The 12,447-nt window shown below is 40.7% G+C and overlaps 1 protein-coding gene across 1 annotated transcript in view; it reads left to right on the top strand.

Annotated features, from left to right (window-relative positions):
* LOC121372247 (centrosomal protein of 162 kDa-like) overlaps nucleotides 1-12,447 on the top strand; it is a 53,795-nt gene that overhangs the window by 17,945 nt on the left and 23,403 nt on the right. The window contains exons 9-13 of the mRNA XM_041498539.1: nucleotides 493-574; nucleotides 3,333-3,485; nucleotides 4,610-4,734; nucleotides 7,081-7,231; nucleotides 9,419-9,531. Coding sequence (XP_041354473.1) covers nucleotides 493-574; nucleotides 3,333-3,485; nucleotides 4,610-4,734; nucleotides 7,081-7,231; nucleotides 9,419-9,531 — 624 coding nt within the window. The remainder of the gene's footprint in view (nucleotides 1-492; nucleotides 575-3,332; nucleotides 3,486-4,609; nucleotides 4,735-7,080; nucleotides 7,232-9,418; nucleotides 9,532-12,447) is intronic.

Below are 12,447 nucleotides of genomic sequence, written 5' to 3'. Positions count from 1 at the left end.
TAGCCCTTTTATGGTTGTGTTTTAACTGATACATCTGATATACAAACTTTCTTTTAGGTCATACGGAAATTTAGATTTAAGCAAACAACCTGTTTTGCTTCACAAGTTGAAGTTGAGTTGATGATTTTAATGAGGTTTCACTCTTCTTGGAGTTGCTTATTTTGGGCAACAAACAATAACACAATGTGGTCTTATTTGTATCTCACAGAATTACATATTTTGACTTTTAGATGAAGGGAAAATTACATATTATACCATGTCAAAATAAATGTTTTGTGAAAAGATGTCTGACATAGCTATTTATAAGACAGTGTATATGTACATGTAAACAATGTGATAAACATTTTCTTGTTCTTTACCAGAAATATTAGAATGGTTCGAAATATTACTCTCTACATCTCAATGGTGGTATAGCTTAATTGTAAAATACTTGGTTGGTATATGTAAATAATAGAAAGTTTTTTTTTTAAATGTGTTAAATTTCTCTTGAAGGCTCTTCAGAAGAAAAAAGACAAAAAAGGTCGTCAAGGTTCAGAAACATCACTATCTAGTAGCAATGCTGGAAGTATCAAAAGTGAGTTTTTGAGAAAATATTACAGTGAAATACTAAGGTACGATGGGTAGCGTGATCATTTACCCGAGCAGTGAACTCGGCTTTTTCCCTATTCCAACCATGCCCCATAACTCATATATGAAAAACTGGTATGTACTGTCCTGCTGTCTATGAGAAAGTGCATATAAAAGATCTCTTGCGTCTTTATCATTAAGAGTAGCCTATATGCTGGTGTCTGCTTTCCTTTATTGACTGAGTTTTGAAATAACCATATGTTAGACACCATATACATGTAGCCACAGTTTAAAATGTGCTCAGGTGTCTTCAAAAACAATATTTCTTTCATTGATTAGGGGTGGGATGTAGCCCATTGGTAAAGCACTCGCTTGATGCATGGTTGGTTTGGGATCGATCCCTGTTGGTGGGCCCATTGGGCTATTTCTCATTCCAGCCAGTGCACTATGTCTGGGATGATGCATATAAAAGATCCCTTGCTACTAATGGAAACGTAGCATGTTTCCTCTCAAAGACTATGTCAAAATTACCAAATGTTTGACATCCAATAGCTGATGTTTAATAAATCAATGTGCTCTAGTGGTGTTGTTAAACAAAACAAATTTTGTTTCATTGATTAAGTGAAGGGTGTACAATACATGAAGAAACAATAAATTCAACTATAGTCCACAGGGCTCGACCTCAGCAGTAGCCTGGGCTGTTTTGGCTCCCAGTTTATTGCTCGGGCTAGTAGCTATATGTCTAAACCCAGTAGTCCACTGGGCTCGACCTCAGCAGTAGCCTGGGCTGTTTTGGCTACCAGTTTATTGCTCGGGCTAGTAGCTAGATGTCTAAACCCAGTAGTCCACAGGGCTCGACCTCAGCAGTAGCCTGGGCTGTTTTGGCTACCAGTTTATTGCTCGGGCTAGTAGCTAGATGTCTAAACCCAGTAGTCCACTGGGCTCGACCTCAGCAGTAGCCTGGGCTGTTTTGGCTCCCAGTTTATTGCTCGGGCTAGTAGCTATATGTCTAAACCCAGTAGTCCACTGGGCTCGACCTCAGCAGTAGCCTGGGCTGTTTTGGCTACCAGTTTATTGCTCGGGCTAGTAGCTAGATGTCTAAACCCAGTAGTCCACAGGGCTCGACCTCAGCAGTAGCCTGGGCTGTTTTGGCTACCAGTTTGTTGCTCGGGCTGGTAGCTAGATGTCTAAACCCAGTAGTCCACAGGGCTCGACCTCAGCAGTAGCCTGGGCTGTTTTGGCTACCAGTTTGTTGCTCGGGCTAGTAGCTAGATGTCTAAACCCAGTAGTCCACTGGGCTCGACCTCAGCAGTAGCCTGGGCTGTTTTGGCTCCCAGTTTGTTGCTCGGGCTGGTAGCTAGATGTCTAAACCCAGTAGTCCACAGGGCTCGACCTCAGCAGTAGCCTGGGCTGTTTTGGCTACCAGTTTGTTGCTCGGGCTGGTAGCTAGATGTCTAAACCCAGTAGTCCACAGGGCTCGACCTCAGCAGTAGCCTGGGCTGTTTTGGCTCCCAGTTTGTTGCTCGGGCTAGTAGCTAGATGTCTAAACCCAGTAGTCCACAGGGCTCGACCTCAGCAGTAGCCTGGGCTGTTTTGGCTACCAGTTTGTTGCTCGGGCTAGTAGCTAGATGTCTAAACCCAGTAGTCCACTGGGCTCGACCTCAGCAGTAGCCTGGGCTGTTTTGGCTCCCAGTTTGTTGCTCGGGCTAGTAGCTAGATGTCTAAACCCAGTAGTCCACTGGGCTCGACCTCAGCAGTAGCCTGGGCTGTTTTGGCTCCCAGTTTGTTGCTCGGGCTAGTAGCTAGATGTCTAAACCCAGTAGTCCACTGGGCTCGACCTCAGCAATAGCCTGGGCTGTTTTGGCTCCCAGTTTGTTGCTCGGGCTAGTAGCTATATGTCTAAACCCAGTAGTCCACTGGGCTCGACCTCAGCAGTAGCCTGGGCTGTTTTGGCTACCAGTTTGTTGCTCGGGCTAGTAGCTATATGTCTAAACCCAGTAGTCCACTGGGCTCGACCTCAGCAGTAGCCTGGGCTGTTTTGGCTCCCAGTTTGTTGCTCGGGCTAGTAGCTATATGTCTAAACCCAGTAGTCCACTGGGCTCGACCTCAGCAGTAGCCTGGGCTGTTTTGGCTACCAGTTTGTTGCTCGGGCTGGTAGCTAGATGTCTAAGCCCAGTAGTCTGCCGGTCTACTAGATTTTTTTTGCACAACCAGTTACTCCACAATCAACAAGACGCTTAAACACGTAAAACCCCTACCTAAAACAACATGTTTAAATAAAAATAAATAATTTTGATTTTTACTCTCTTTTTTAATTTATTAAAATTATGGGCTACAAATTTTTACTGAGGGCTACCAGATTTCATAACCTGGTAGACCAGTGGGCTACCACTAAAAAACGTTAAGCTCAAGGCCTGATCCATCTCATTCTTCTACAAACATTTTTTTTGTAAATAATTTCAGTTTGGTTTGACGTAAGAGTAAAAATAACAGTTTTTTGGAAATATACTATTTTTGTGTTTAGAAAACAATCAGGTAAAAACTTAATAACTAGTAGTAAATTTCATAGTATGAAAAAAAAGTGTTCTCTGTGGGACGGACTATTGTAGTTTGTTTCATAAAGACCGCAGTTACCTGAGCTGATTATCCACCAACTTGTAGGACAGTCCATTGTAAAGAGTTAAAACATTATAATAAAGTGTAGTAATAGAGTTTTTCAGATTTCTTTTTTTGTAAATTGACACCGGATGTTTTGAATTGTTCAGGTCGATCCAAGTTCGCTCACATCCAGAGTTCAGGGTACGGTCCAAAATCCCCGGGATTGTCCCCGACCAAGAAACCTTTCAAATCTCTGTCAAAGACGAAAAACCAGGCACAGAAGTGGTCACCTGCTCATGTCGCCCAACAGAAAATAAAAGGTATTACAAACAAGTTTTTCATATCTCAGTTGTTTTATAGATATGCCAGTCACACTGTTATTCCAGCCATGATAATATTTGGTGTTGATATTTTATGTATATCTTTATCATGTAACTGTAAGTTCAAGTTTTGACTTACATGGGCATTTTTTAGAGTACTCTCCGAATGTTTCTATTTTAATATCATTGGCTGTGTCTGTCCAATGGGCTGTAATCACTAACATGTTTTTTAACCCACAGTGTTTAAATACAGTTGTAAACAAAATAATATTTTTTGTTAGTGATGTCATATATTTTGTATTGTATTTTCAGCCAGGACCACAGATCGTGGACAGTCAGTTGATACTGTAGATCCTGAAGTTAACGCGTCCCTAAATTAATGCGAGTGACAGTGGGCAGACTAAAATGCGACATGAAATTAATGCGAGTGGCCTCCCTTTGAAATATTACTTTTCTAATAACATATGTCTGTGTTCTTTTCGGTTAAATCCGAGTTAAAGGTCTCGTCAATGAGATCAACTCACTAACATGTCTGTGTACACGTTAGTTACCCTGTTTAGCCCCTTGTGGTTTTGGTGAGATCAACTCAAAGAATATGGTTTTAGCAGTCATTTACGTAATGTGTATATTTAACTAAATCTGGTTAAACATGTATGTACTATTACAACTGTATCTTTATTGTGAATGGTTATTTTAAAGTCATAATGAAAGAACAATTCACCCATTGGTATGCCGACAAAGTTGCATCAAACTTGAACAGTAAAAACAAAGAAACCGTCGACCTCAGAATTAGCATGCTAAAACACATTCACGTGCTATGGATCGTGTTGGCTATTGACAGGGTGGCCAAAGATCCTGCAATCGTCACATGTGGCTGGCAGCTTGCTGAATTATTGGACAATTAGACTGTCTCGCCTACGATGAATTATTTTTCAGTTGTGTGTTATAAATATTAGAATTTTAATCTTTGTTTGGTTTTAATAATTTGGGGCACCTAGACAAAAGCATAGAAATATATGTGTCATATTATTAATGCGAATAACACGATCTTGCATTTTTCGCATTAATATTATGATCGCATTAATTTCAGGATCTGCAGTATTTATTTTGTGTTATATTTCCAGGCACTGAAACGCTACAAGCTGTAGATCAGCCAGGACAGCAGATTGTGGACAGTCAGTTGATGCACTCAGTCGAGTCGTTCGCTCAGTACATCAAAAACCAATTTGTCGAGCCCGAGATACCAAAGGTAGATGTCTAATTAAGAGTGTATCACAAATGTAGTTAATTGTTAAAATAGTCATTACTACATGAGATAACGTCTTCTATGTTTATATCTTTATATCTGTCACATATATAGTGACTATTCAGGCAGTAATAATAGCCACATTATTGGCGAGATTCCTCAATTCGTACTTTGCAAACAAAAGTATCTGGTGTTCCACAATTTCTCTTGCTGCTTAAATTGTAATAAATATTATTATTTAATATTGGCCTGTGTGTAAGAAAGTGCATATAAAAGATCCTGTGCTGCTAATGGAAAAATAAAGCAGTTTTTCTGTCTTAAGACTGTATGTCAGAATTATCAAAATGTTTGACCATTAATTAATCAGTGTGCTTTAGTGATGTCATTAAACAAAACAAACTTTACTTCTAGGACTATTTGAATATTAACTTAATAACTAATACAACAAGCGGGACTGCGGAATCGCACTCACCCATTCGGTAAAAAAACCTATTGCACAAATCAATATCAAAACCCACTAGCCCGTCGGGGGACTCGCAGTTTTGAGTTTTCTGATGTTGACTTCCAAATTCATAAAACAAAACGTACACCGTGCGGTGTCGTCTGTAATGCAAAGTCGAACACCTTTTAGTGTTTGCCCTGAAAAAGAATTTCCTTGTGCCTATTAATAGACCCAAGCAAGTCCAATGAGCCAATGTGTTCCGAATGGCTTAAACAACCAATGTATTTTTTAACATGGACATTTGCCCTTATAAACTGAACAACGGACAGATAATCTAGTGCCAGTGTGTTTAGTTAATGTAATCAAAATTAAATGGAAATATATAGATTAATATTTATTTTGAAAAAAACTAAAGTACACATTATTCAATATGCTTATTAGGTGCTTTGTTATTATAAACCGGCCTCGGTGGCATCGTGGCAGGCCATCGGTCTACAGGCTGGTAGGTACTGGGTTTGGATCCCAGTCGAGGCATGGGATTTTTAATCCAGATACCGACTCCAAACCCTGAGTGAGTGCTCCGCAAGGCTCAATGGGTAGGTGTATACCACTTGCACCGACCAGTGATCCATAACTGGTTCAACAAAGGCCATGGTTTGTGCTATCCTGCCTGTGGGAAGTGCAAATAAAAGATCCCTTGCTGCCAGTCGGAAGAGTAGCCCATGTAGTGGCGACAGCGGGTTTCCTCTCAAAATCTGTGTGGTCCTTAACCATATGTCTGACGCCATATAACCGTAAATAAAATGTGTTGAGTGCGTCGTTAAATAAAACACTTCTTTCTTTTTGTTATTATAAAGTTATTTTAGTTTCAAATGCGATTGGAATTCCTTGACATCTTGTAGGCCTGCAGTGACCAGTTAGTCATGAATACATTTATTTTTCTGTTCTAATTTTTTTAACGTATATTAATTTTAACCAACTAAATTTTTCAATTTGGCTTTGTGGAAAGATATCGAATGTAAATTGCAGCATTGCAGAGTCTTGCAAAACGTCAGTGTGTTTGATTATGAACAAAATGTCCCATCCCCAACCCATGTGCTTATTAATTGCATCCTTTTATCCACATTTGATTGTAGTTATTTGCCAGTTTTATTATTTTTTCTATATTTAATAGAATAACAGAATACAACACAAACGTTTACCTCAGTCCGAACCCATGTAAGCTGAATACCCATCAAAACCAGACTTATTACATTGTGTTCAGTTTGGCCTATGTGTATGCTATTTACATGTGTGTCACTGCATCATGTAAAGTAGTTCTACGCATATATGTAGTAGTACGTGATTAATAAAGGACAACTAACATTATTTCAACATTTGGTGATATGAGGCATATTTTCATATATGACAGACTCATATTGATTGACATAGGTCATTTTGCCAGGCACCACCAAACTAATTATTTCCAGGCCTGGACAAATGAAGAAGTTATGGAAAATTAATAAACTTGAACATGGTGTTACAGTTTGCAGTGTCAAAAGTAGAACATTTTATTGTTTTTGTAATTACAGTAAGTGTTATAGTTATTTTCCTCCTTTTTGTTACAATTGCAAAGTAAAACTATACTGATGAATGGTTTGTTTTATATATGGCAAATGAAAGTGGTCATAAGATACGAAGAAACATCTCACACTAGTGATAATATCTGTGGGTTAGTGCATTTTTTTAATATACTAGCCCGACTGGCTAGTAAAAGAAATTCTAATTCCACTGGCCTGAACAAGTAGTGTTCTGTTATTTGGCATCTGTTGTAGTATATTCATCATGCAAATGTTGTGTTCAAAACATGTGACTACTGTTGAAATGGAAGCTTGTTTATTTGTATTTGATTTTGACTTCTCCTGCAGGTGAAGTCACCAAGGGATGAGCAGTCGGTACCACCGTGGACTCCGCCTGAACCACTGCCTGGCTCGGAGAAAGAGCGGGTCTTGTTGCAGGAACTCAGGTCCGTTCAGAGAGAGCTGGAGGAGGAGAGACAGCATGCACGCAAACTACAAGGTGAGCACAGCATGTCGTACCATTCATTGGTTTATTTGTTGTTTATTTGTTTCTTCATTCATTTATTCCTTTTATTCGATCCATCCATCTATCCACCCACCCACCCTCACACCCACCCTCTCTCCCATCCATCCATCCATCCATCCATCCATCCAACCATCCATCTATCCACCCACCCACCCTAACACCCACCCTCTCTCCCATCCATCCATCCATCCATCCAACCATCCATCTATCCACCCACCCACCCTAACACCCACCCTCTCTCCCATCCATCCATCCATCCAACCATCCATCTATCCACCCACCCACCCTAACACCCACCCTCTCTTCCATCCATCCATCCATCCATCTATCCACCCACCCACCCACACTAACACCCACCCTCTCCCATCCCTCCCTCCCTCCCTCCCTCCCTCCTTCCCTCCCTCACTCCATCCATCCACCCACCCTAATGCCCACCCTCTCTCCCATCCATCCCTCCCATCCATCCCTCCCTCCCTCCCTCCCTCCCTCCATCCACCCACCCTAATGCCCACCCTCTCTCCCATCCCTCCCTCCCTCCCTCCATCCACCCACCCTAATGCCCACCCTCTCTCCCATCCATCCATCCATTCATCCATCCATCCATCCATCCATCCATCCATCCATCCATCCATCCATCCATCCATCTATCCATCCACCCACCCACCCACACTAACACCCACCCTCTCTCCCATTCATCCCTCCCTCCCTCCCTCCATCCATCCATCCACCCACCCTAATGCCCACCCTCTCTCCCATCCCTCCCTCCCTCCCTCCCTCCCTCCATCCATCCACCCACCCTAATGCCCACCCTCTCTCCCATCCCTCCCTCCCTCCCTCCCTCCCTCCATCCATCCACCCACCCTAATGCCCACCCTCTCTCCCATCCATTCATCCATCCATCTATCCACCCTAACACCCACCCTCTCTCCCATCCATCCATCCATCCGTCCATCCCTCCCTCCATCCATCCATCCATCCATCCATCCATCTATCCATCCATCCATCCATCCATCCATCCATCCATCCATCCATCCATCCACCCTAATGCCCACCCTCTCTCCCATCCATCCATCCATCCATCCATCCATCCATCCACCCTAATGCCCACCCTCCCTCCATCCATCCATCCATCCAACCACCCTAATGCCCACCCTCCCTCCATCCATCCATCCATCCATCCATCCATCCATCCATCCACCCTAATGCCCACCCTCCATCCATCCATCCATCCATCCATCCATCCACCCTAATGCCCACCCTCCCTCCATCCATCCATCCATCCATCCATCCATCCATCCACCCTAATGCCCACCCTCCATCCATCCATCCATCCATCCATCCACCCTAATGCCCACCCTCCATCCATCCATCCATCCATCCATCCATCCATCCATCCACCCTAATGCCCACCCTCCATCCATCCATCCATCCATCCATCCACCCTAATGCCCACCCTCCATCCATCCATCCATCCATCCATCCATCCACCCTAATGCCCACCCTCCTTCCATCCATCCATCCATCCATCCATCCATCCATCCATCCATCCACCCTAATGCCCACCCTCTCTCCCATCCATCCATCCATCCATCCATCCATCCATCCATCCATCCATCCATCCATCCCTCCATCCACCCACCCATCCCTCCATCCATCCATCCATCCATCCATCCATCCATCCACCCACCCTAATGCCCACCCTCTCCCATCCATCCATCCATTCATCCACCCATCCACCCACCCAAAGTGTTCGCTTGATGTGCGGTCGGTTTGGGATCGATCCCCGTCAGTGGACACATTGGGCTATTTCTCATTCCAACCAGTGCTCCACAACTGGTATAAAAAGGCCATGGTATGTACTATCCTGCCTGTGAGATGGTGCATATAAAAGATCCCTTGCTGCTAATCGAAAAGAGTAGCCCATGAATTGTCGACAGCGGGTTTTCTCTCTTAATATCTGTGGTCCTTAACCATATGTCTGATGCCATATAACCGAAAATAAAATGTGTAGAGTTTGTCCTTAAATAAAACATTTCCTTCCTTCCACCCACTCAAATGCCCACCCTCTCTCCCACCCATCAATCAATCCATGGAAATTTGCAATATGTAATGCACTATTTTTAACAAGTGTATTTGCTAATGATTTCGTTTTTCTGCTAGAAAATCTGTCCACAATAGAAGAATCATATCAAAAAGAAATTGAGACACTGCGTCGTGAACACGAGCAAGAACTCTTTAAAATAAAACAAGAAAACTTTGTTCTTCAAGCCAAGGTTTGTATGTAAACTTTCACATATAACGGTGTGTTTGTGTATGGTATTGATAGACATGTTAATAGATACAGTTAAACATTGTTATCTCATGAGTCTAGGATTTGTGTTTGTGTATGGTATTGATAGACATGTTAATAGATACAGTTAAACATTGTTATCTCATGAGTCTAGGATTTGTGTTTGTGTATGGTATTGATAGACATGTTAATAGATACAGTTAAACATTGTTATCTCATGAGTCTAGGATTTGTGTTTGTTTATGGTATTGATAGACATGTTAATAGATACAGTTAAACATTGTTATCTCATGAGTCTAGGATTTGTGTTTGTTTATGGTATTGATAAACATGTTAATAGATACAGTTAAACATTGTTATCTCATGAGTCTAGGATTTGTTTATGGTATTGATAAACATGTTAATAGATACAGTTAAACATTGTTATGTCATGAGTCTAGGATTTGTTTATGGTATTGATAAACATGTTAATAGATACAGTTAAACATTGTTATTGCATGAGTCTAGGATTTGTGTTTGTTTATGGTATTGATAAACATGTTAAGAGCTACAGTTAAACATTGTTATCTCATGAGTCTAGGATTTGTGTATAAACTTTTGCATATAATTTAGTTTTTTCAGTTATTAAAGGAAACATGTCACGTAAACCATATTTGGCACCAACCATGTACAATTAATTATAAATTGAATCACCTAAAAAAAATTTTTATAAAAAATTAATTACTTAAAATATCTCCATAAAAGAACCCCAGATACGAGCTCTTAGCGGAAATTGCCGATCTTTAATGAGCAGGGCAATCACGAGGTCCGTGACGTCAGAGACGCGTCGCTTGATCTGAAGCCTTACACTTAAAAGCATTAGTCCGTACCACTCATAAAGAATCTAAGACTTGCACAGCTTACCAAAACAATGAGTGTTCGTTCGCAAAACGTTTTGCCGTATCAATATGAGCTGTTAGTAAATGAAGAAAGACACACATTTACTTACAACAGTGATACTGAAGAAAAAACGGATAGCGAGTCGGAGGGTGGAGAAACTGATGGTGCCAGACCAGACCGGTCGACCAATTTACAGCCCGGAGCCCGAAAGCAACCCGGAGACAAAACCAAAACTCGGATGCTAATGCCGAGGTGTATACTGTTCATATTTAGCATAAAGATACACCTCGATATGATGTATTTAAATATGTAAAAAATATAAATGTAGGACAAACATTTTTGGGTGTTTTTTAAAAGAAAATGTCGCATTTTTTATGTTCGGGCTGTACATAATGAAATCTGTATGCACAGTGTAAACAAACGCTCTAATTTACGACAAGGCGCTTCACTTTCATTAACCTGGCTTGTAAAACAACATAAATCACTTGAGAGTATAATCAACTTTTAAACTAAATATATTTCTATTTGCATCAATAGAACGAAATGGGGTTATAGTATTTTTCTCTCATAAAAAAGTAGCATATTATTAGGCCTATTGGTAGGGTGCGTTAGAGTAAAAACGACCACTCACGATACCCAAGTGATAATTTTCTTTTCTTTGGTACTACGTAATTGGTAAGTTTTGTAATTTTAGATGGGAAAGTCTACTTAATCAAGGGTTTTACAGCATTATTTACAGTAATGAAGCAGGGCGGCTGATAATGTCTATTAACATTGTACTATAGTCGCGACAGGTTACGCCACAATACCCTGTGATCTTAAAAAAACTGGCACGTATTTTGTACGTATGTCTAGACCGTGGTAATCACTTACCTGGTCGATACCCTGCAATATACACCTGCCAATCAGGAATCACATGTGCAGGCCACGGAAAGAAAGGACCAATTAACTAAAACAACACTCCGATTCTCAAGTCAGCCCGTGGATGAAACATAATAGTTATTTCGACACCGACAGTAGTGGTTTTTTTTGTATTGAACTTCGTGTTGCTTTGGGGCTTCGGGCGATGAGGAACGTTTTTGTGACGTATTCCGCCCGAAGATTAAAAACATTATTTAAAATTATTATTGTTTTCTACACGTTTTTTTAAAAACATATTTAAATACATCGTACTGAGATGTATCCTCATGCCAAATCCCATGTTTGTATATGCCATATTTAATTACTTATTGACGTTTCCTTCTTCGGACGGTGAATACAGATTTTGTTATGTAGGCCTACAGCCCTAACATGAAAAATCTTTTTTTTTCCAAAAAAATAAATAAATACAAAATTCTACATTTTTGTTTTAACATATATAAATACATCATGCTGAGGTGTATCTTTGTGCCAAATATGTACAATGTACACCTCGGCATTCGCAACCGAGTACTGTTTTTGTCTCCGGGTAACGTTCGGGCTCCGGGCTGTAATTAGGCTGACACCAAAGTACTATGCGGTGTTGGTGTCCAATCTTTTCTTTTGCGATAAAATACACGCGTCTTTCTTCGGATACAATCCTTTGGAAAACCATAAAAAGACAATCCCGATCGTTTAAACTGTTTATTTTTACACCCAAAGGCCGCGCAGTACGGCACTGTTGGACTGAAAAGATCGTAAGCCCCTTACTCCATATATAAACAGTTAACAACAATGGAAGAGTACAGCGGCTCTGACGTCACTTCCCTTTTTTTCCGAACGCTCACGAAGAAATATGCATAAATCGTACTTTGATACTGATTAGCGTAATTTCTTAATTTTAAGTTAACTACACGTATTTTATTGTTATAAAGTTATTTGTATATTATTTTTATATCATTTTTCTTTTAAAATGAGCTATAATATGGTCTCGTGTCATGTTTCCTTTAACAAGTTAATAGATAACAGTTAAACGTTATCTTACTCTCTGTTATATCGCAAGTCCAAGATATCTCTAAGTCTTGAAATTAATCTGTTGCATAATTTTCACCAGCTACTATAA

Source organism: Gigantopelta aegis, chromosome 4 (genome assembly GCF_016097555.1).
Source record: "Gigantopelta aegis isolate Gae_Host chromosome 4, Gae_host_genome, whole genome shotgun sequence".
Classification (NCBI taxonomy): Eukaryota; Metazoa; Mollusca; class Gastropoda; order Neomphalida; family Peltospiridae; genus Gigantopelta; species Gigantopelta aegis.
The sequence above is the reverse complement of the archived record's forward strand: the minus strand, read 5'-3'. Positions and strand labels throughout refer to the sequence as shown.